Source organism: Chelonoidis abingdonii, chromosome 9 (assembly GCF_003597395.2).
Source record: "Chelonoidis abingdonii isolate Lonesome George chromosome 9, CheloAbing_2.0, whole genome shotgun sequence".
Lineage (NCBI taxonomy): Eukaryota > Metazoa > Chordata > Testudines > Testudinidae > Chelonoidis > Chelonoidis abingdonii.
In genome coordinates, this window is record NC_133777.1 from 37857163 (window position 1) to 37882797 (window position 25635).

Sequence of the window (25635 nt, forward strand, 5' to 3'; positions counted from 1 at the left end):
GCTATTTATTTTTTATCATAGTTGCATCTAAAATGATACTACTGTAGAGTAACAACTATATTTTTTGCTCAAACATGAGAATTCAAGAATAGTCCAGAAGGAAGACAGGCAGTCCTTAAGAAAGACGTATGAAATAAAGTTTACCAGCCTGAAGATCCTGCATGTTCAGACGTGTTTTCTTTCATCCTCTTCAATGCAGGTCTTCCTGAGAAGGAACACTTCTCATGATGATGTTTCATTCGGGCAACCAAGCCTCGCATTTCTTTGTTGCACTGTTTGCATTTTGCATACATGCCTGTTCTATCCACAGGTAGAAGAACTGCATTAAAATATTCCCAAATTGGGTTTCTTTTATGGCTTGCTACCATTAGAAGTTTTCCCTTCTAATGAGTGAATGGTATGGTAGATTTCAAATCAACGAAGGCTATGCTTGGAAAGACCTCAAGACTTCTGGAATATGTTTCTACTCCCTGTCCCTCCCTTCTCACATTTATTTCCAGATTTCTTCTCCTTGTCCAAATCTATTCCGTCTACAACAATCTTCTATTCATTGAACTTTTTGAAACTTTGCACTTTTAGAGAGAGGTAAGGGATTGACTCTGTGTACACAAATTTGCAGAGGGACAGTAGGGTTGAGGTCTGTTATTTCTCACCTTTCTCTTTCTATTTAAAAACATTTTTTATGTTAACAAGGATGTTCTCTGGAGACACAAATCCACAGTTTGAAAACTGCAAAACTGAGCATGTCTGATGGTATCTTCTAGATTGAGCACTGAGTCCCATTTGGTAGATAGATTATTTAGGTTAAACTTTCTCTACAGAAGGTCCTGGAACCCCATGGGATTGGGTCCTGAATCCATGAACTACTGGAACTCATTTACAAAACTTTTCTTAAACATTACGTGAATATATTGTCTCATACTATAGAATTAGAATTTATAATCCCTATTCCATAATGAGATACCTTTGAGCTATAATGTATCTTAATTAAAACTATCTTTAGATAGGTTTTTTCCTCAAAAAGCATTTTATCAAAAAAATCCAATATTTTGATTTAAAAAAAATACTCATTTTTATCCACCCTGGTTTAAAAAAAGCCTCAATCACCTCTTCTACCTGGTTAGGTGGTCTGCAGTAGACACCTACCATGATATCACTCATGTTTTTTTACCCCTTTTATCTTTATCCAGATACTTTCAACAAGTCTGTCTCCTATTTCCATCTCAACCTCAGTCCAAGTGTATACATTTTTAAAAAGGCAATACCTCCTCCCTTTTTTTGCTGTACCTTTCTATACCAACATTCCAGTCATGCATATTCTACCAGGTCAGTCTGTGATGCCAACTATGTTAAAGTTGTGTTAATTTACTAGCATTTCGTGTTCTTCCTGATTATTCACCATACTTCTTGTATTAGTATACGCACATTTAAGATACTGATTTGATTCGCGCCCTCTTCCCCCCCCCCCCCGCCATTCTGTCATGTTTCTCCCTTATCCCTGCTATAACAGCCCATGCTCCTCCCAAATTCCAAATCTTCTCCTAGGCCTCCATGTTTTTGACTTACCTGTTGACTTTGGTCACCTGCCCCCTCCATACCTAGTTTAAAGTCCTCACTAGGTTAGCCCATCTGTATCCAAATATGCTCTTCCCCTTCCTCGATAGGTGGACCCCATCTTTGCTTAGCAATCTTTTTCTTCCTGGAACAGCATCCTGTGGTCAAGGAAGCTGAAGCCCTCCTGGTGACACCATCCTCACAGCCAGGCATTCACCTCCATGATATAGCAGTTTCTGCCTGGGCCCCTACCCTGGACTGGAAGGATCGAAGAGAACGCCACCTGCACTCTCAACTTCTTCACCCTTACTCTCAGAGCCCTGTGGTCACGTCTGATCTGCTGAGGGTCATACCTCACAGTATCATTAGTGTTCACATGGATGAGTAGCATCGGGTAGTAGGCAGAGGGCTGGATGATCCTCGACAATCCCTCTGTAGCGTCTCAGATACAGGCCCCTGGCAGGCAGCTTACCTCCTGGGATGCCATGTCAGGATGACAGATAGGTGCCTCCATCCCCCTCAGAAGAGAGTCACCAACCACCACTATCCTACATTTCCTCCTGGGATTGGTGGCTGCGATCCTCCCAGCCTTGGGGATACATGGCTGCTTCTCCTCCACCTTTGTGGGTAGTTCCTCATCCCTCGTTGCCAGGGCAGCATATCTGTTTTCTATCACCATGGTAGATGGGTGGGTTGGAAGTATAGGTGGAGCACTGCTTGCTGCCAGAAGTAACCAGCTGCTGGTGTTCTCCCTGTGACAGAACCATATCGTCCTCCCCTGGTGCTGTGACAGCAATCCTCTGTAGCTGGATAGTTTCCTCAGCCTTGGATGTCTCCATATGAAATCTCCACATGATCTTCATGAATTTGAGTTCTTAAGCTGAGAGCCCTATTGTAGGACAGTGCTGTGCTTAGAATGTGTCAGATGGAACAGCATTTATATTGTAATATACTTTACTGGCCTAGCTGTAGAAGTGATGTGGGGTGTGTGTGTGTGTGTATATATATATACACAATTTTTTTAATTTTTGTTTTGGGGTGGGGGGGTGTCAGATGTATTAGGAAGTGACTGGCTTAGACTTTAAGGTCAGAAGGGACCCTTATGACCTTCTAGTTTGACCTGCACAACACAGGCCACAGAATCTCACCCACCTACTCCTGTAACAAACCCCTGATCTATGTCTGAGCTATTGAAGTCCTCAGTTTGTGATTTAAAGACTTAAAGGTGCAGAGAATCCTCCAGCAAGTGACCTGTGCCCCACATTGCACAGGAAGGCAAAAAAACCCAGGGCCTCTGCCAATCTGCCCTGGAGGAGAATTCCTTCCCCACTCCAAATATGGTGATCAGCTAAACCCTGAGCACGTGGTCAAGACTCACCAGCCAGACACCCAGGAAAGAATTCTCTGTAGTAACTCAGATCCCACCCTATCTAGTGTCGCATCACAAGCCATTGGGCATATTTACTGCTAATAGTCAAAGATCAATTAATTGCCAAAATTAGGCTGTCCCATCATAGCATCCCTTCCGTAAACTTAAGCTTGAAGCCAGATGTGTCTTTTGCCTCCACTGCTCCCCTTGAAAGGCTATTCCAGAACTTCGCTCCTCTGATGATTAGAAACCTTCATCTAATTTCAAGTCTAAACTTCAGTTTATATCCATTTGTTCTTGTGTCCACTTTGGTACTTGGCTTAAATAATTCCTCTCTCTCCCTGGTATTTATCCCTCTGATATATTTATAGAGAGCAATCATATCTCCCCTTAACCTTCTTTTGATTAGGCTAAACATGCCAAGCTCTTCGAGTCTCCTTTCATAAGACAGGTTTTCCATTCCTCAGATCATTCTAGTAACCCTTCTCTATACCTGTTCTAGTTTGAATTCATCTTCTTAAACACGGGAGACCAGAACTGTACATAATATTCCAGATGAGGTCTCACCAGTGCCTTGTGTAACAGTACTAACATCTCCTTATCTCCACTGGAAATACTTGGCCTGATGCATCCCAAGACTGCATTAGCTTTTTTCACAGCCATATCACATTGGTGGTTCATAGTCATCCTGCGATCAACCGATACTCCGAGGTCCTTCTCCTCCTCTGTTACGTCCAACTGATGCGTTCCCAGTTTATAACAAAAAATTCTTGTTGTTAATCCCTAAATGCATGACCTTGCACTTTTCACTTTTAAATTACATCCTATTACTGTTACTCCAGTTTACAAGGTCATCCAGATCTTCCTGTAGGATATCCCAGTCCCTCTCTGTATTGGCAATACCTCCCAGCTTCGTTATCAGAAAACTTTATTAGCACATTTCCACTTTTTGTGCCAAGGTCAATAATAAAAATATTGGTCCCAAAACCGATCCCTGAGGAACTCCACTAGTAACCTCCTGACAGTTCACCTTTCAGTATGATCCGTTGTCTCTCCTTTAACCAGTTCCTTATCCACCTTTTCAGTTTTCATATTGAGCCCCATCTTTTCCAGTTTAGCTAATAATTCCCCATGCGGAACCGTATCAAGTGCGTTACTAGGCAGACTTGAATAAAGGGAAGACTTACATGAGGAGCAGTTTAGTTTGCCAGTTACCTCCTGTTCCGTGCTGAATATGCAAATGTTTGAGGAAGCTAACATTGTTAAACCTATTTTCTTTTGTTTGATGCTGTAGTGAAGTCATAACTGATGTTTTGCAAAACAACAACAACAAAAATTTAGGACAAATATGTACGTTTAGTGGGGAGTACTTCCACTTAATCTGCCTTACAGAGTTTGTCACTTTGCATACATTTCAGTGCAGATGCACTTCCCATATGAAAACAATCTATAATTACTGGTGCATCTGCAGTCATTCTTTCCCTGTGGAGATATTGGTGGATATTAATGTATAATATTGTCATAAAATAAGGCATACATTCTTGGATTTGTGTTAACCTATAATGTCTCTTCTTGTTATGGTTAAAATACAGCTATTTGAACAAATAGACTACAGTCACTTTGCCTGTTCAGCGTATTTGGTGTCTTATGTAAATTTCTGTTTAACTTGTAGATTTTGGATCTCTGTTTGACTTGGAAAATGATCTTCCTGATGAGCTGATCCCCAATGGAGAGTTAAGCCTTCTAAACAGCAGTGGGAATCTTGTTCCAGATGCAGCTTCCAAACACAAACAACTTTCTGAACTTCTAAGGGGAAACGGTAGCTCTACCCTGAATCCTGGAATTGGAAATGTGAACTCAAATAGCCCTGTCCAGCAGGGAGTTGGTAGCCAGGTCCAAGGGCAACCCAACAGTGCTAACATTAGTAATCTGGGTGCTATGGGTAAGAGCCCTTTAAACCAGGGAGACTCTTCTGCCTCAAGCCTTGCAAAGCAGGCAGCCAGCACCTCTGGACCTACCACACCTGCATCACAAGCACTGAACTCTCAAGCACAAAAGCAAGTGGGGATGGTGACAAGCAGTCCTGCAACATCACAGACTGGACCTGGGATATGTATGAATGCTAATTTCAGTCAAACTCACCAGGGCCTTCTCAACAGTAACTCTGGCCACAATTTAATGAATCAGCCTCAGCAAGGACAAGGGCAGGTAATGAATGGATCTCTTGGGGCAGCTGGAAGAGGAAGGGGAGCAGGAATGCAATATTCTGCCCCTTCCATGCAAGGGAATGCAGGCAGTGTGCTGGCAGAGACTTTAACCCAAGCGTCACCACAGATGGCTGGTCACACAGGCCTGAACACAGCACAGACAGGAGCAATGGCAAAAGTATGTACATATAACTTCTATCTGTCTAGATGCATGTTTTTCCTCCAGGTATCTGAGAAACTGATTTTAGTAACTGATGGAAATTCAGATGCCTTGGAAGTATTTTTGTTTTTTCAGTTATTAGGTGTAAATTAGATATTCCTCGTTCATGTAAAACTAAGAAAACTTTTTGTAGTGATTAGTGTAATTTAACTGACTGTGCTAAAGATCCTAAACAGATCACAGCTCTGAGCGGAAGAGGAAACTTTGATTGTGCCTAAGTAATCTATTTATCATGTGAAAATTTTAAAGGTTTCATGCTTACAGTAGGATATGTTAATTTAAAGAAAATTGGGTTTTAAAGTTACATTTTAAAATTAGCCTAAGACTATAAATTCTATGCATCAAGTCTTTTCAGCAATTAATGTTTCACTGTTTAAAAAAGATTCTGATTCAACTCTGATTCTCTTATAGCTCATTGCATTCCATTGTGTGTAGTAAGGAAAATAACAGGAAAAAATATGCTTCGTGAATTCTGCACTTATCAGTTTCAGGCATTAGGATGTCCTGAAAATGAGACAATAAAAACAGTGCTTTTCATTGTACCATCATAAATGAAAATGTCTGTTTAGAATCTCTAAACTAGGACAAAATCTTGCTAGTAAGTTATTGGAAGAGAAGAATTTAGTGGTCCAAAAAAGAGAAGAGGTAACTTGCTGGCCATTTCTGTATGATTCACTCTAGCAAATGGAAAAAATGTATATTTAAATCTAAGCAGGTTTAGTACTGATAAAGACGCTGGACTGACAGGCTTGAAGATAGGTACCTGTTTACAGAAAAATTACAGAATAGTCAGAGGCAATACAGACTTCTCCATACTGCCATGTCAGTGTAATTCCACTGAAGACTTTGGCTTCTTTGCTTAAAGACAAGTACCAGTTAGCAGAATTATAGTGACCGTTTTTGTGATGCAGACACCTGTCTGTCAGAGGGCTATGAGACAATCAGGGTACAGTGTATGAGTGGCAAGTCACCCATTTATAGCTTCCTTTTTCCTCTCTCCCCCTACAGCTGAAGAGCAGAATCAGAGTTTTTGTATTTATTGCGTTTATTGATCTGATCTATAACAAATCTCCTATTGGTGGGTGGGGAAAAGTCATGTTTCACAAAAGTCATGTTTAAGCAAAACTGCTATTGTCAGTTTGCTTTCATACAGGAATCTCGGGGACCCCACTTTTGTATTTTGTTGCTGTAGTTATGACTTTGAGATATTGGAAAAGTGTAAAAGTCATGTGCTAGTTTTGGAGACTGACATCCTATTCGGCCACTGAACGCTGAAGAAGACAGGTTCAATTTCCATTCCCACTCAGTTCTTTACACTTCTGCTGAAACTGCAAACAAGAATGCATTGAGTAGTTTGGTGATGTGGCTATATATCCCTTTGGGTTCTGTTCTGAAGACTGTTCATTTCATATTGGCCACTAGGCTAAACATGACAGGGGAAGAGTATGTTTTCTGTGTGAAGTCTAGTCTACCAGCCACTTCACTCCTTCAGCAGCTGGGAGTGCAGAGCTTTCCAGTAAGGAATTTCCCTGGACCCTGTCTGAGGGTTGGGGATTATTTTAGTATCACCCTTGGCTGCAGAGTGTTAAATTTGTTGGTTTGGTGCTGACAGAAGTTGGGGCACAAATTCTTCTCTTTCCTGTTGGGGGATGATTTTCTTTATTTTAAGGAAGGGAAGCTTAAAGGTCTAAACAGATTGGCAGCATGATGTAAAGCTGAGCACACTGATCAGTCTATGGACCTAAACATTTAAATGTGCTTTGTATAAAGATTAACTGCTATAATTACAGGAAAAGAATGGTTATTGGGAGGTAACTAGAGAAAGGAGTAGGTGATTATTTTCTCTAAGTAGATTTGTTTATCTCTGAAATGTGTGGAAACGGAATGAAAATATCTAATTATTTGGCTTATTTCCATTTTTAAAAAAGTAACCCATTGGAGCAGGTTTCTTTAGCTTCTACACGTGTGCGTTATGTAGTTATAACTCGCTTATACGCACTTAGGGTGAAATGGACCTGGAGTTAATTTTACTAGTTTTAACTAAGGATTACTTATCTTCCTACTGTATTTTCCACTGCATGCGTCCGATGTTTATGCTCAAATTAATTTGTTAGTCTCTAAGGGGCCACAAGTACTCCCCGTTCTTTTTGCTGATACAGACTAACACAGCTACCACTCTGAAACCTGTCACCATGCAAGGCACTGCACTTAGCTGTATGAAGTGGAAATCCATCGACTTAATGAAAAAACTTGTACAGATGCAGACAGACATCCTCTTCCTTTCCAAATGAAAACAGATGGACATCATACCAAAAGGACTGAAGGTAAAAAAGCCATTACAATCTACATACCATACAGACTATGCTGACAGATTATGGCTCACACTCTCAAAGAAACCGCAGAACCACCTGACCAACATCCTATACATCAAATGGAGAGATCAAGAATGAGCTCACAAAACTGGATACTCTCATAAAAAAACAACCTTCCACACAAACTTCCTCGTGGCTGAACTTTACAAAAACTAGACAAGCCATTTACAACACACACTTTGCTTCTCTACAAAGGAAAAAGGACACTAAACTATCTAAACTACTACATGCCGCATGGGGCCATGACAGTGGTTCACTTAACCCACCCACCCAACAATATTGTTAATCTATCCAGTTATACTCTGAACCCAGCAGAAGAATCTGTCTTATCTCGGGGCCTCTCCTTCTGCCTCTCCACCCCCACGAACATGATATAGTTCTGTGGTGATTTAGAATCTTACTTTCGACGTCTCTGACTCAAGGAAGATTTCCAGCATACTAACCCACAGAGCCCTTCCTACCAACACTACAAAAAGAAGAATTCTGGGTGGACTCCTCCTGAAGGTCAAAACAACAGACTGGACTTTTACATAGAGTCTTCCGCTGACGTACATGGGCTGAAATTGTGGGAAAGCAGCATCACTTGCCGCGTAACCTCAGCCGTGCAGAACACAACGCCATCCACAGCCTCAGGAACAACTCTGACATCATAATCAAAGAGGCTGACAAAGGAGGTGCCGTCGTTGTCATGAACAGGTCGGAATATGAACAAGAGGCTGCTAGGCAGCTCTCCAGCACCACATTCCACAGACCTTTACCCTCTGATCCCACTGAGAGTTACCAAAAGAAACTACACTATCTGTTCAAGAAACTCCCTGAAAAAGCACAAGAACAGATCTGCACAGACACACCCCTAGAATCCCGATCAGGGGTATTCTGTCTACTACCCAAGATCCATAAACCTGGAAATCCTGGACACACTATCTCAAGAATTGGCACCCTGACAGCAGGATTGTCTGGCTATGTAGACTTTCTCCTTAGGCCCTACGTTACCAACACTCCTAGCTATCTTCTAGACACCACTGACTTCCTGAGGAAACTACAGTCCATTGGTGATCTTCTAGAAAACACCATCCTAGAAACTATGGATGTAGAAGCCCTCTACGCCAACATTCCGCTCAAAGATGGACTACAAGCCATCAGGAACTGTATCCCCAATAATGTCACGGCAGACCTGGTGACTGAAGAATAAATGGACACAAATCAGATGTCAAGAATTATAACATTCAAAAACCAGCAGGAGAACACTTCAGCCTCACTGGTCACTCAATTACAGACCTCAAAGTCGCAATACTCCAACAACAAAAAAACGTCAAAAACAGACTCCAACAAGAAACTGCTGAATTAGAATTTATTTGTAAACTGGACACATTAAATTAGGTTTTACTCTGTGTAATGACCCATCCACTCCCAGTCTTTATTCAAGCCTATTTCCCCATTCTAATTTTTCCCCTACTGTTATCCCATGTTCTTGTCAACTGTTTGAAATGGGCCATCCTGATTATCAGTACAAAATTTTTTTTCTCCTGATAATAGCCCATCTTAATTGATTACTCTAGTTATAGCTAGTAGGGCAACACCCATTTTTTCATGTCCTCTGTGTATATATATCTTCCTACTGTATTTTCCACTGCATTCATCCAATGAAGTGGGTTTTAGCCCACAAAAGCTTATGCTCAAATAAATTGTTAGTTTCTAAGTTGCCACAAGTACTCCTGTTCGTTTTATCAAGCTGAATGGAGGTCATGTGACTTCTGCTTTTTTATTCTGTGGTGCCATTTTATTTTCCTTTTTTCAAAAGAACTTACCAGTGACATTTCAAACAGTCAGGAAGACAAGTTCTCTGGTGCAGAGACCTTACAATCTGTGGCCCTGATCTTGCAGTGCGTGGAGTTCTAAACTGAGTATGTGGAAGAGTGTGGTTTGCTTAGTGCATCAGAAAGAAGGCTGAAAGATTGACTTCTCTGGATAAATACATTAGGGGGTAAATACTAGGGAGGGTGAAGAGCTGTTTAAGCTAAAGGATAATGTTGGTACAAGAACAAATTAGCATAAATTAGCCATGAACAAATTCAGGCTGGAAATAGGAGGAGGCCATCAGAGGGGTCAGGTTCTGGAATAGCATGCCAATAGGAATTGGGGTGGCAAACAGCTTTTTTAGTTTTAAGAAGAGCTGGACAAATTTAGTGTGGTTGTGTGACAGGTTGCTTGTGATGGTTGGTGGCAGTGCTCAACAGCGTTGGACTCACTTCTGGCTTATGTCTTATGTTCCTAAAAGCTCATGCTTCAGGGTTTCAGCCAGATTTCTGCAGGGGTCAGAAAGATTAGCACTCCCCTCTTTCCCCCCAGGGAAAAAATAGTATTCTAGTGTTTAACCCCTTCCTCTGAGAACATAGGGAAGGCCACGGGTGGAGGGGAAGGCCAGGGCTCTGAGGGGTCACTGAGCATTCTCTCTGATGCTTGCCTGACTGATTCTTATATGCTCAGGATCAGACTGATTACAATATGTGAGGCCAGGAAGGAATTTTAGATTAGCAGTGACCTTGGGGAAGGGTTTGCATGTAGTTGTGGGTCACTTGCCAGGGTTATCTGGGTATATCTTAATTATTTCTCTGCTGTTGTGGGGGCCTTTGGCATTGGTACACCTTGGTTCCTTGGGGGCGTTGGTCCCTACTGTGACATAATATTGAAGCTTCTTATGGGCTGTTAGACTTCGGTTGTTGGATTTAGGGTGTAGGTGCTGGGTGGTATTTGTGGCCTGTGCTACATGGGAGGTCAGACTACATGATGTGGTGGTCCCTTCTGGCCTTACACTCTTTGATTCTGTGAGAAAGACCTGGACCTAATTGTGGTTTAGTTTTAGAAAAACAAAGCAAATGTTAGGTTGCATAAGGAAATGGAAAATAATACTGAAAATATAATACCATTATATAAATTAGTGGTGTGCCCTCACATAGAATAAATACTGTGTTCAGTTCTGATCATCCTGTCTCAAATAAGTTATGGCAGAGAGTGAATTCAGAGGTGCATAGTGAGAACAGTTAAAGGTGCAGAAACATTTCCATGTGGAAAGTGGAAAGATTGGGTCTGTTAGCCATAGAGGACATGAATAAAAGAGGACAGGATAAAAGTGTATAATACTGGGTTACAGTGACGGTAAATCGGGCACTAATACTCGTACCCTTGAAAGAAAAGCACTAGGAGAACTACAGCAAAATTGAAAAAAGGAATTTCGTGCATTGCACAGCTAGCCCTGTGGAACTCATTTGTCACTTGATATGTGTGACATTTTCATTAGCCTTCCTCTTTATTATCCACATTTTAATCTTCAATTGTTCGTTTATTAAGACAATAAAACACACTAAGCTGTTTCTGTATCCTAAGTATACTAATTCAGAACTGATGGTTCTCCTTTGAGTGATTTGTGAACCTATACATTTCACCGTAGGCATATGTGTACCCAGTACAATCGAGTTGGAGACTTTTGCTAACAGTACAGCTGGATTGCACATATGCTCCTGCCCTCCTCATGCACAGAGCAGGAGACACAAAGGTGACATGGCTGGTGCCTCCCTCTCAGTTCCTTCTTACCACCTGTGGTGGGAGTTGGAGCTTCCTGTCACTCGTGAGCCTTGGTTAACCAGTTTAGAAAGAGAGATTCTCATTTGGTATATAGTTCATTTAATTTAGTTATAGTATTAGTTAATTGTTTTTGGACTTCTTTGGTATGCAGTAATCCCTTGAATTTAAACAATGTGCCATGTGCAGGGCTGTTATCCTTATCACTGATTTGTTTTGGTGAGGGATCTGTGAGGGACAAATGCCCCCTCTGTACCACGCTTCCCACGAGAATGAAAAAACAGGAATCTCTGCCTTAAGGTTCATCATCTTGAAAAAATGACATGTCCCTCCTCAGGGCCTGACCCTCACCACGAGAAAGCAGAGAGCTCCTCTACGAGGAGTGCCCTATTTGGTTGCCACTGCTTTGAAGCCTCCTTCGCATGAGGAATGTAGATCTTCCTCCTCTCCTGCAGCTTCCTTAGAGTGCTTAAAACCTTCTGAGGCTGATGGGCCATGCTCCATGTCTCTCAGAAAAGCACAAAAATAGTCCTCTGGTGCAGAGTCAGTCTTGTCATAAGCAACACACTCACCAGCAGTCTGAGGTGACACTGTCAAATACGGATCCAGTGGGGCTGCCAAACATTTCACAAAGACAAGGTTTCTCTTAGGCATAAAGTTGGGGTCTGGCCTAAGGTTATATCTGTGTTCCACTTCAGTCAGAACATTCATCTTCTGGTATGTGTTCCAAAACCTTGCTCTAGTAAAGTCATTGAGAAGTTCCCTACTTTGGATGTTGGAGGGCTCTGTCTATGTGATAACCTAAAACACTTTTGTGGATCTCCTGGACTCTTTGTAGGCTCATTCTACCCAAACTTTTTAGTTGTTCGGTAAGTGAACAGTCAAGGAAGTAGTTCCCCAAGTCTATGCTGAAATACAGGGAATTTAAGAGACTGGATTTATATAGTGAAAGGCGTATACTACTGTGAGCCTTCAAATGAGGGTGTCATACTATCAGGCTTTATTGTCTAAGTATTCCTTTATTAATTGGTCACGAATTTTCTGTATTCACAAACCAGTTGTCAGAGGATTATAAAGAGCAGTTCTTGATCATTGCCTCTGAAAGTCACTTCACTGCCTGGACATCTCTCGAAGGCTATCAACGCATCTAACGTGGCTTTATGTTCAGTGGTGACAGGCATCTCAAAGAGGTGTTCTTCTTTGTTGCAGGCCACCAGCATCCAAAAGGAACTATGGATTTGCTATTTGAGGGCACTAAGTTGTTTTTTCAGAAGACCAATGACGCCATGTGCATGTTAAGAGTCCCATATAACTTTTCACGCTCTGGGAGTTTATACCCTAGTGATGAACACGACAAGCACAGCATAGACATTGCTACTATTTGAGACTTCAGGATGTCTCTAGATGGAGATATAAACCTCCTATACATCACCTGTCAGCTCTGTCCCCAGCAGACCATTCTCCTAGATCTTAGCTTCATTAGGGTCATCTTGTCATCACAGTTGTGGACAGCATACAGACTGTGAATCATCTAAAAAAAATTTGACATCTCCCTTCATCCCCCAGTTTGGAAATCATCTATCTTTCTTTTACAGTGAAAGGACAGCAATGCTTTTTGACAGTTGGGATCTCAGCACTGTGCAGGAGGGAAATGTTATCTAGTTCACTTCCATCCCCTTCCCAAACCCCGCTTCCCATCCTTTTTCTGGGACCCATTTCACAAGGCTGTATTAATGTTAAGAGACTTTTAGTCTCTCTTTGATCAGAGAGCAATAGCAGAAATTACTTACCAACACAGAGGGAAAGGGTTTTATTCTCGTTATTTCCTGATTCCCCAAAAGGGAGGCTGTCTTTGTCTCCTCCTAGATATAAGAAAATTGAACATATCAAGAAAATCAAGTTCAAAATGGTTACCCTTGCATCTGTTATCCCATCCATAGTGATGAGGGATTGGTATGCTGCCTTCAATCCTGGCCACAGAAAGTATCTTCAATACGTAGTAGGGAATGTGCACTGCCAGTACATGGTTCTGCTCTTTGTTTAAAGAAGTAAAGGGGAACTGATTACAGACCAGCGTGTGTATCGCTGCATTTCTGACTTTATCAAGCTCTATTATAATCTAGCAAATGTTCTTCCTTCTAGAACAACGACCCATTCTACAAGGGCTCATTCCAGTTCATCGACCTTCTTGAGTAACATACTGATGTGGATGTTGGCAAGGCAGCAATGTGGTCATTGGTACATACCTTCTCCAGACACTGTTATCAGTCACACTTTCCTGGGCAATGCCAATTTTGGCAAGTCAGTGCTACAGTCTCTCATCATGTAATCCCTGTAAAGGAATAACTGATGAGTCACCTTCACTAGAATGTATTTGTGCACTATCACTTGAAGAATTGAACATGGTTTCTTTCCTGTTCCTTAACTACAGTTCTTTGAGATTGCTCTGCATACTGTGGCAAATTGCCGGTACTGTTATGCTGGGTCTTACGCTTTCTCTTCTTTGGGGAAGGTTCAGGGCGCCATTGCTTGCCTCTGAATTGGTATTTAACTGCCTTACTAGTGTCCTTGAGGAGGGGAGTGGAAAGGGAGGGACCTGGGCCTGTCCTCTTCTCCAGGTCCCAACCCAGGGGCCCTGAGGTTAGTGGTGAACCACTTGAACTGGCGGTTCCTTCCCCTGAGCTACTTCCCTCTCCTGCCCTTCAGCTTGTGGAGGGGCTTCTTGCCTTCCTTCTACACAAGCCAGGTGCCCCTTACTAGGGTTTTTGGATTTCTCAGCCCACCGCAGCACTCCTCCAAACTTTCCTTTTGTCTCTCTTCAAAACTGTTCTCTTCTCCAACTCCTTCAAACTGCTCTCTGCTCCAACCAAACCTTCCTGCTCCAACTCCCACACTGTCTGACTGACTGACTGAAGCAGGGGTTTTTATCACATGACTGACTGCTAGTGCTCTAATTGGCTTCAGGTGCTCTAGTTAATCTATAGCAAACCTTCCTCCTCTTGCAGAGAATAAGGCTCCCTGCTAACACTCTCCTGCTGCCCTCTGGCCATGCAGTATCACAATACATACATTATACAACTGTCTCACCGTCCCCCTAGTTCAGGTATTAGACGGCTATGTGAAGGAACAAGGAGGCAGCAGCCATGCCCCTTTATGCCCTTTGCTCACTGCACAGGGATGCGTTTGTCTCCTAGTGGTACTGCTGGTAAAAGCGTCCAACTTGAGTTCATTGAGTGCACATAACCTACACTGGAATGTATACGTGCACAATACATCTCAAAGAGCAGTTACCATGCAGGGAAGTAACCATTTTTTTGTACCTTAGCTTTTAATTTTGAGAGCCTTTCAGGATTGCTCTGCTCTGACCACCTCTCTTTCCATTTTTCTTCTCACTGGTGTCAGTCACAGTAGTTCATTCCATGTTAGTGGAGCTTTTTTGGTTTTTCTTTTTCTCATGGTTTTCCCCTCAACGATAGAGAGGAAAATTTGAGAAAGTTCACAGAGGCACTTTCTCCCTGTTTTGAAGCTGAAACTTCTTCTGAATGGAAGTGGGAGTTGGATTGGCATTTACATTGAACTACATCACTGTGCCCTCGGGATCACACATGTCCTATCCATCCACTTTAATGTGTCCTGGATTCTCCTAAGATCTTGGAGGATAAAGCTTGCCTTTGAGTCAGGGCTAGAAATGCGCATGGTGAGTGATCTGACAGTAGGCTTCCAGACCTTTGAGAGAAGCACATTTTTTTTCCCATGCTCTTCACTCCTTGGCTATTCAGTCCCAGGAAGATGTAGCCAAATTAAAAGGGTATTGGAGAAGAGCAACAAAAATGCCTAGGCAGTTACAAAGGGGTTTACTAACATGAGACAAATATAAGCAAGATACGCAGAGAATGGCTTTAACAGTTTTAGCCCTGTAATAAGCCTCCTGTCCCAAATCTGGACCTTAGCGTCCAAAATCTGGGTGCTTAGTATGAAACTCCCCCAAGCTTATTACCAGCTTGGATCTTATCTCGCTGCCACCAATCAGGATTCAGAGTTCCTGATAACTCGCCCGGGTCTCCCCAAACCTTTCCCTGGGGGGACCCCCAAGACCCAGCAGCTCTGAGTCTACCGGCAAGGGAAATCTCCACTTCCCTTCCCCCTCCCTCTCCCACCCAGACGTTCCTCGCTGGGCTAACTTGAGAGGTTCTGATGCAATCTCTTACATCACAATACCAAGAAGCACGTCTCCTTATCCACAAAGAGACAAACCTCGAGCACAAGGAAACAGAGATAATCCTATCTCTTTCCCCTCCCACCACTTTCTGGTGCTGCCGAGCCACCCTCCGTAGATCTAACACAAAGAGAATCCCCTCCCCTTGTACCTTAATCTATCCAGAGAGAAAACTCAACCAAGTCTTAAAAAGAGAAAACTTTATATAAAAAGAAAGAAAGACATAATACTATAAACTCTGCATCAAGATAACAAATACAGGCCTATTGCTTATAAGAAAATATGAATAACCAATCTGAGTCAAAAAGAGATCCAATTTGAAACATTCCAGCAAACTCCACACATGTAAATACAAAACAAAACATATAACAGCCTATTGCTTTGCTACCTTTGTACTTACAACTGGGAAACTGAAGTTTAGAAGCTTGAAGATAGAAAAAGAAAAGCTCTTCCCTCACAGCCGAGAGAAAACAAAAAAAGAGACAGACCAAAGACAAAACCAGCAGTTCCCTCCCTCACTTTGAAAAATCCGGTTTCCTGATTGGTCCTCTGGTCAGGTGTTTGGTTCCCTTTGTTAATCCTTTACAGGTAAAAGAAACATTAACCCTTAGCTATCTGTTTATGACAAACACCTTGCAGTCAATATACTGGAAGAGTATCAGCACCAAGAGTAAATATTATTTAGATACAACTAGAGCTAATGTGTTGAACATCAGAAAAAAATTCATCACATGAGATCTGTTAGGCTGGCAGATATTGTCCCAAGTGCAGTGGTTGGAAAACATTATCACTTGGACCACTTCAAAATAGACAAAACGAAGCGCTATAAATATATGGTAAGGAACAATCTTGTAGTCTCCGTGGAATGACCTAGATTAACCAGTATTCTTCTTTGAATACTGGTGCTCCACTGTAGGTGTATCTGCGCCTCTAATCGGAGAATTTAGGTAACTCTGTCCGTTCAGCCCACACATGCACTCCCTTGTGATCTGCCTCCACGCTATCTAGTACTGCACAGGTGAACCTCCCTAAGTTTTTTCTTGTCTGCCTTTTGGCTAGGCACCGAGTAAGTAGTCCCTTCCTTCTTGGCATTGATAAGTGTTTAGTAGAAGCAGTAAATGTTCTTAGACTTTCCATTTTCGTTTTTAAAAAATTTTCTTTCACGTTTCCTGCCCTTGTTCAGGGGGGATCACTGCATGGGTATTTATTAGTTGAATTAAGTTTTTCAGTTCTTTAAATTAAAAAAACAAAAACCACACCTTTCACGTTTCCCTGCCTTTTAGGGGTGATTTCCCCAGGAGAGACATGTCTGGTTCCCCTGGCTTCAAGAAGTGCCTCTCCTGCGATGAGGCAATCCCAATAACAAACAGATACTTTCATTGTGTCTGGTGCCTGGAGGACACGCACATTCTTTCTGCCAGAAGCTAAAGGCAAGATCTCATATGAACTGGGAGCTGAAATTAAACTTCTCCTAATGGAGGGTGCTCTTCAGCCGCTGACTGAACCTAGTTCTCCAGGACAAAGATTGTCTATAGAGCCTTCAACATCCAGAGGGGTAGAGTTGTGAAAGAAGTTGTCTGATTCCCCTCCCGTCCCCTCTCCCGCGCAAAGCCTCCAGAAAAAGGGCTCCAAGCCTCAAACTTGAGTCCTTGGCCAGCCGAAGGGGATCCCCGGTGGCCACCTCGGTACTGATGGCTCCGAAGCACAGTACCCAGAAAAATCAGGGAACTGCCTGTATGAGCTCTGCGGCACTGCCTAAGGACCTGATGGGCACAGGTGTGGAGGCAATATCACCACCTCCCAGAGATAAAGACAGAGACCGAACAGTCTCTAAAAGATCAGCACAGACAAAACCATCCTTATTCAGAGTGTGGCAAAACACCCTCATCATAGGGGAAAGGGTTAACAAACAACACCTGACCAGAGGACCAATCAGAAAACAAGATACTTTCAAATCTCAAGGGAGGGAGTTTTGGGTGTGGGTCCTTTGTTCTGTGTCTGTGTGCTGTGTCTGATCACCCTCAGAGCCTAGAGAGCACACACACACAGAACAAAGGACCCACACCCAAAACTCCCTCCCTTGAGATTTGAAAGTGTGTGCTCTCTAGGCTCTGAGGGTGATCAGACACAGCACACAGACACAGAACAAAGGACCCACACCCAAAACTCCCTCCCTTGAGATTTGAAAGTGTGTGCTCTCTAGGCTCTGAGGGTGATCAGACACAGCACACAGACACAGAACAAAGGACCCACACCCAAAACTCCCTCCCTTGAGATTTGAAAGTGTGTGCTCTCTAGGCTCTGAGGGTGATCAGACACAGCACACAGACACAGAACAAAGGACCCACACCCAAAACTCCCTCCCTTGAGATTTGAAAGTATCTTGTTTTCTGATTGGTCCTCTGGTCAGGTGTTGTTTGTTAACCCTTTCCAGGTGAAAGAGACATTAACCCTTAGCTATCTGTTTGACATAGAGTTCCTCCCATAAACAACTTGTGATACCAACGAGTTGACACCGACACTCCTCAACAATACCGAGCGTATCAACAGTACTGCAAGAGTTGTGTTCTTGAGGGAGCTGGCAGTCACTGAAAAACCAGAATCCCCACTACTTGGCACCAGAGCCCTGGTTCCAAGCATGTCTAGGTCCTCTGATTCACCGCTGACACTGGGCTATTTACCCAGTGCCCCAGTCAGCACCACCCTTCTCCAGCGAGGAATCTGTCGTCTTGGTCACTTTCCATCTTTCCCTGTTCTCTCAGAGTGTCCCACCATTGCAACATCAGGGATCTCCCCAACCGTTCCCTTATGCCAACCTTCAATCAGGTACAGTCCTCTGTGAGTGCCACTGCTACCATTTCTCCCCTTTTGCCCTGTGGCCGTATTGGGATCCGTGGGTTATGTATGGATTTGTACCTTGTGAGCATCCATTATCTCTCAAAGAATCCATCAGGCGGTCTCTACAGCTTTAGTGTCCAGGTGCCCAGAGCCTGAGGAAGAAACTTTTGAAGGGCAGGAGGCCAGACTTTGAAGTGGAGACTACCCCACCAGCTAACTTCCTACTCACTATATGAGGCTGTGATGGCCCCTCCTTCATTACTAGCTGATGACTTGAGGCTCTTTCAGGACCTTACCAAGAGGGTGGCAGAACTTCAAATTCCGCTACAGGTTGTGATAGATACACACCACAAGGTGGTAGATAATGTTTTCACCTCTTAGCTCAGAGAGCCAAGAAGCTTAACGAGGTGCTCCTGGATCCTTCCAAGGTCATCTGGCAGACACCAGCTTCCTTTGCACCAACGTGCAAGAGCTGACAAGAAGTACTGTGTCCTCGCTAAAGAGGCGGACTTCCTCCCTGTGTATCCTCAACCTAACTGTATTGTTGTGGATGCATAATACACAGGGAGAACATCATCTTGCCAGTCAACTTCATATGATAGACTGAAAGATGCTGGACCTGTTTGGGAGGAAGGCGTATATGTCGGTGACCTTACAATTCAGGCTGCCGAACTACAAGCTGTAATGGCTAAGAACGAATACATAAATTATGGGAAACTCAACACATTTATTGACTGCTTGCCCGAGGTGCAAAAAGAACAATATCAGGCCATTGTTGAAGAGAGTAAGTTAGTAGCTAGAATAGTGCTACAGAAGGCCCTAGATGCTGTGGATATGACGACCCAGTCGGTCTTGATGGCGATGGTAATGAGACAAGCATCCTAGCTACACCTTTCCAAGGAAGTGCAGATGATGGTTGAGGACTTCCTGCTTGAAGGGCCCAAACTCTTTGCCAATAAGACTGATGTGTCACTTCCCATGTTAAAGGACTTCAGGGCCATGCTCTGCTCCCTGGGAATCTACACAGTGGGACAGAAGAGAAAATATGGCTAATAACCTCCTCACAGATCCCAAACACCTGAGTTCCCACTGTCAAAGTAGTAGTACGAGTCACCGCATAAGGCCCCAGATGCAAGAGGAAACAGTCAGCCATGCAGTTTTCAACCTCTCAACCCTCATCCTCTAAATATCAGTTTTGATGTTTTAGTTGAGGCCCTGAACAGCAGCAGCCATTTTTGCAAGGGATGGTTATCTATGGACCTTCCATGTCCCTTTGGAAGTTGCCTTACCCTCTTCTACAGAATTAGGAGAACATCACCTTTGACAAATGGGTCTTGGAGATTTTTTCAAAGGGTTACGCCATCCACCTCAGATCCCTCCCCCAAACCCACCTTCCAAACCTATCCCTCTTCAGGGACCCTTTTTAACTTGAGTCTACTTCATCAGAAAATAGATCTGCTATGCCTAAGGCCATAGAACCAGTCCCTGTTCGTCTGTATTTCCCAATTCCCCAGATGATTGGATGTTGGAGACCCATACTAGATCTGAAGGCATTGGACAAATACATGAAGTCTCCAAAGTTCAGGAAGGTCACGCAAATAGCCATTATTCCAACTCTGGAGCAAGGAGATTGGTTTTTGGCCCTGAATCGTCTTCCATTTAAATCTGGCCATCTCACAGGAGGTTCCTCCAGTTTCCTTTGGGCAGGACAATTATCAGTATAGAGTGCTCCCATCCACACCTAGGGTATTTTCCAAGGTTGTTTTCATCATAGTGGCACAACTGCAGACATTTGGGTATTGTTATCTATCCGTATGTGGAAGACTGCCTCCTCCGGGCTCCTTTGGTCGGGGATGCCTTGTAGGCCACCCAGATGACTATGCGCATATTTGCACAACGGTCTACAGCTCAATACCCAGAAATTGATCTTCACCCTGATACAACTGGAGTTGTTTGGGGCCGAGCTCGATGCAGTACAAGCAAGAGCGTTTTTCTCGCCACATAGATTGGCCACTCTCATGAGTCTCATAGAAACAGTCCAAGCCAGCCCACAAACATTGGCCAGGAATTGTCTGCGACTTCTTGAACACGTGGCAGTTTGCACTTTTGTGACTCCACACATCTGGTTGTTGAAGAAATGTTTGTAGATGTGGCTCAGATCTGTCTGCTCCCTGAGCAGAAATGCCCTGAATTGGTGGAAGTAGCCTTCCAGTGTCCATGTGGGTATTCCATTCATACAACCCCACCAATGCTGACCCTAACACTAGACACCTCCCTGATAGGTTGGGGAGCCCCTCTTAAATGACCACGAAGTCCAGGGCAAGTAGTCTTCCTCAGAAGCAGCACTCCATATCAATTTATTGAAACTAAGAGCTGTCAGAAATGCCTGCACACATTCTCTCCCATTCATCAGGGATACTCTCACAAAAGTCATGACACCGTATAACCTGCATGTTTTACATAAATGACAAAGGGGGCGCCAGATCACCCTCCCTTTGTTCAGAAGCGATAAAACTTTAGAATTGCTGCATCCGCCACGCATGTTCATGTCAGCCGCTTGCCTGCCAGGGATACACAAATCCGACAGTCTCTGTCGGAACTTCTCCCATGATCGTGAATGGGAAACGAATCCTGCAATTCTTCATGACATTCAACCTCACAACAGATCTCTTTGCCACTTACTGCTCCCTGTTACACCTATCCATGAAGATGGCATTTCTGATGGCCATTACTTAGCTCGAAGGATAGGGGAGAAGATGGCATTGATGGCAAGCCTGCTATTCATGGTCTTGTTTAAGGACAAAGTCACCATGAGGCCACACCTCAAGTTCCTCCTCAGGGTAACCTCATCTTTCCATGTGACCTAGCAAATTCACCTCTCTGTATTTTTTCCAAAACTACATCGTGCCAATAGGGAGGCCACACTACATATGCTGGATGTTAGGAGGGCCCTAGCATTCTACTTGGACAAGACTAAGGATTTTAGGAAATCTCCCAGACTTTTCCTTTCAGTCGTGCAAAAATCCAAGGGCTCCACAATATCACCCCACAGACTCTCCAAATGGTTCTCCAGTTGTATTAATCATTGTTACTATGTTTGGAACCTGTAACCCCCTTCAGGAATCCACACATACTCCACAAGATCCATTTCCACTTCGATCGCATTTGTTAAAGATGTCCCCATCTCTGAAATCTTCAGGGCAGCAACTTAGGTCTTTGCCCATACTTTCACAGAATACTACGCGTTTACCTGTGACTCAGCCTGTGATGCTGTCTTTGGCTCCACAGTATTATCATCAATAACTGACTCCATTCCAAAGTTCTAGCCCTCCATGGGGGATACTGTTGTGACATCACCTACAGTGGAGCTCCCATAGGGATACTACTCAAAGATGTTGTTCACCTTGAGCAGTAATGATGGTTCTTCAAGATGTGTTCCCCTGTGGGTGCTCTACAACCTGCCCCTCCCCCCCTTCTACTTTGGAGTTCTCAACCAGGGACTCTGTGGTAGCAAAGGAACTGAAGGCAGTGCTAGATGGCCTCGAGGCAGACCATGAGGGAGGGAGAGCGCATGTGCAGGCTGAACGGACACTGCTACCTGAATTCTCCGATTAGAGGCACAGATGCACCTATAGTGGAGCACTTATAGGGACACTTCATCTTCTTCTCCATCCCTAATTTTTCTATTCCTCCAGAGTTTATAGAGCCTTGACACCTAGAGTCAAATTTAATTCTAAGGACTTGGCCTACTTTTCTAAGCTACTAGCAAAAGTATATCGTTTTAACTCAGAACAAACCCTGAAACCTCCTACACGCACACCCTCTCAGTCTTTCCAGTTGACAGACCAGTGGGTACATCTATTTCATCTGTCTGGAATCTCTGTATTCCAAACTTTCTTCTTCACAGTGTGTGAGCTTCTGCAAGATGCCTGGAGCTAAACAGCCTCTTAAAAGGCATCCATGCCAAGGAAAACCTAGCAATCACATCAGATACTAGCAACTCTTCCCTTTGTGTGGTGAGCAGTTTTACACCTAAATAATCCAAAGATGAGAAAATTGATAGGGTAGTCAGTCTGTTCAGACATCCAGTGGGCTCTGCTAAAATGAGACAGACTTGGTTATGTTGGATTAATCAAGAAGGGTCCTTCTAGAATATCACCTAGCAACAAGCAATCCTCATGTTTCACAGAATGCTCCTTGCACCTGCTCAGCACTTACTCTAGTTCTAATGGTGACTTAAAACAGGGCTCAGTGCTTGGATTTAAAGAGTCTTCTGTTGCTAAAATGTGTTTGCAGCTCCTCTGCCCTACATAGTTTTTTGGACCAGGACCTGCGTTTACTCAGCCAATTTCTCCTGCTGGCTTTATAAGGTAGTTGAATGTATTCAAGACCCAAGGATCAGAATAATTGATGGATCAAAAATGAAGGAAATGCCCAAGGTCTGAGATTCCTTCCCTCCTTCCTCGCCTGCTTTTGTGGCATGTTCCTTTTGCCCCATGTGCATCACTGTTGCTTCTTCTGTGGGTCAGCCTTGGGTTCTCTCCCTGGGCTGGCTTTCAACAGCTGTAAAGCCTGATGTTGTCTATCATTTAAACAGCTCTTGGTTTTAGATGAGGAGCTCTGCCTCTTAAACTTGCTCAGGCAAACTGCTTAGGGTTCTGAGACCTCATAGAAGACTTGGATGGTATTCTACCTGTCTCTCAGTAGGGTTTTCAGCAGACCCAGCCCTCAGTCATCCTAGCACCTTTGAATTTCTTCAAATAGCTTGCTGTCTTAGAAACTGTCCTGGTCTACCAGACCTTGTCCCAAAAAGGGAAATGCCTCAAGAAAAGTGGCAGCCAGCTCACTTTCTTCTCTCTTACAGGGCAGACACTGAGCTGCTCGATTATTCATTTCACCTTAAAAATAAAACCCTTCCTCATAGCATTATACTAAAGATGACACACAGACTTCTTCACCCTTGTTTTCTTTCTGGTACCTGGAGAAAATCAGACTTCAAATGGGCCTTTCTGGAGTGAAGCAAGATATCATCAGGGCCAAGTTTATACCAGCTATGACTAGGAAAGTCAGTCAGGTTCCCCACAAGATTCTTTTCTGCCTCTTAGACAAACCTAGGACCAGCTCAGAAAATTTCCGACATAGTGGATGGAGGAGTGCCCTCAAAACCGTAGTGGACTGGAAGAAAGCTCATCTTCCCTCCCTGGCCTGTGTAGTTTCCACGTACAGAGCCCTTTAAATAGCCTTCCAATGTTTCATCTATAGCTTGAGAGGTTTCTTAAGGGCATAGCAAACCTCTTTCTACAGCATAGGCTTCCCACTCCCTAGTGGGATCTCAATCTAGGATTAAAAGGACTGATTAGAGTGCCACTTGTTCACTAACTCATCTTTCCATGTAGACGGTGTTCCTCATTGCTATCACCTCTGCCAGAAATATAGGGGAGATAATGGTTTTGATGGAGCATCCCCCTTTTCATGTGTTCTTCCCTGACAAGGGCACACTTATACCACATCCAAAGTTCACTCCCAAGGTGACTTCTGCATTTCACAGGAATCAGCTTATTTAGCTTCCAGCCTTTTATCCCAAACCCAATGGGGATAACAGGGAAGCCATCCTCTATACGCTCAAAGTGAGAATAGTCTTGCCTTCTATTTGGACAGGACGAGGGCTTTCAGGAAATCTGAGATTTTTCTCTCCATTGCACATTGGTCAAAAGGTACAGTGATCTCAACTCAGCGACTCTCTAAGTGGGTCTACACTGTATTAAACTCTGTTACTAATTGCATAATGTAGCACTCCCATCTTCAGTATGATGCATTCTATGAGATTGGTCCCCCTCTTCCGTCATGTTCTCCAAGAAATCTGCAGAGCGGCTAACTGGGCATCTGTTCATACCTTTGCAGAACACTATTTCATCCTGGGGGATTTGGCTGCAGACTCCAAATATGGTGCCACAATACTATCATCTGTATCAGACTCTGAAGATCCAGCCTCTAGTGCTGAGTACTGGTCGGGAGTCACCTACAGCAGGGACACTGCTTGAAGAAGAGGAAGTTACTCATCTTGTGCAGTTGTGATGATTCTTCAAGATATGTCTCTATGGGTGCTCCATGACCTACCCTCCTCCCTTTACTTCGACATTCTAGTAGTTGACTCTGAGGTAGAGAAGGAACTGAGAAGCGCATGCTGGCTAGTCTCATGACGGGTGAGGAGCAGCGCAAGCATGGGCGGGATGGACTTCAACCAGTGTTCTCCAGTCAGCAGCTTGGAATTCTGTAAAAAGAACCACATTTTTCTCCACCTCTCTGAAGAAGGCATATTATTCAAATAGGGACACATTCTGAGGGTGGACAACTAGGAAGGCTGTTACTATGGAGTCTTCCAAGGGGGCTGTTCCTTTGGAGCTTTCCAGAGGTTCATAAGGTTGAAGGCGCACTCAGTATTTTTTTTTTTTTTTTTTTAAACTGAGGTGAAGTGGCATCTTCTGTCAGTTTTTCAAGATGCTTTTCCCAGTAAGACTGGATGCATTCTGGAAGGTATGGTTTAGTCAAACATGAGTGTTTGGGATCAGTACAGGGAGTAGGTGGATGAAATAGTATGGTCTGGCCTTAAAATCTGTGAATTTATAAACCAGCACATCTGTGAATCTGTAAACCACCACGCTCCCCCTTCTGATCTTATTCATATTTTGAAATTTTTTTGTCATCAATAACTACCTGAGTAAGCTGACACAGGTTACAGCAAAAATCTTTAACAAAACAAAACAAACACACTTTAAAAAAAAAAATATATATATATATATATACCCCCATTATAATCCTAAAAATGCAAACATCCTCCTGAATCAGTATCCTAAACACTCTAAAGGAGTATTGCCCAGTTCACTTCAAAATTAACCCCGATTTAGGCTTTACTGGTCACTAGAAGAACTCATGTGGTTAACAGTTTAGTTTTCTAATGTAATATGCGAGATCTAGATACATATTGCTTCAACAAAATAGATATTTGGATGAAGAAATCTATGGGTTGCAGCACAAGCAAGGTTTTTTGATTATTTATTTTTTTATTTTATTTCTCTTTCCTTCTTTATATGTTTTTTGTTTGAGGCTTGGTCAGTTGAGATCAAAATTGGTCTAAAGGTGTGTCAAGGTTTTTTCCCCCACTTTGAACTTTAGAGTACAAATGTGAGGACCTGCATGAACACTTCTGAGCTTAATTACTATCTTAGATCTGGTAACACTGCCACCAGCCAGAAATTCAGTGTCTGGCGCACTCCCTGTCT

The 25635-nt window shown here is 43.2% G+C and overlaps 1 protein-coding gene across 3 annotated transcripts in view; it reads left to right on the forward strand.

Annotated features, from left to right (window-relative positions):
• CREBBP (CREB binding lysine acetyltransferase) overlaps window positions 1-25635 on the forward strand; it is a 203366-nt gene that overhangs the window by 35587 nt on the left and 142144 nt on the right. For all 3 annotated transcript variants that reach the window (XM_032781631.2, XM_032781632.2, XM_032781629.2), the window contains exon 2: window positions 4596-5308. In XM_032781631.2, the coding sequence (XP_032637522.1) occupies window positions 4596-5308 (713 nt within the window). The remainder of the gene's footprint in view (window positions 1-4595; window positions 5309-25635) is intronic.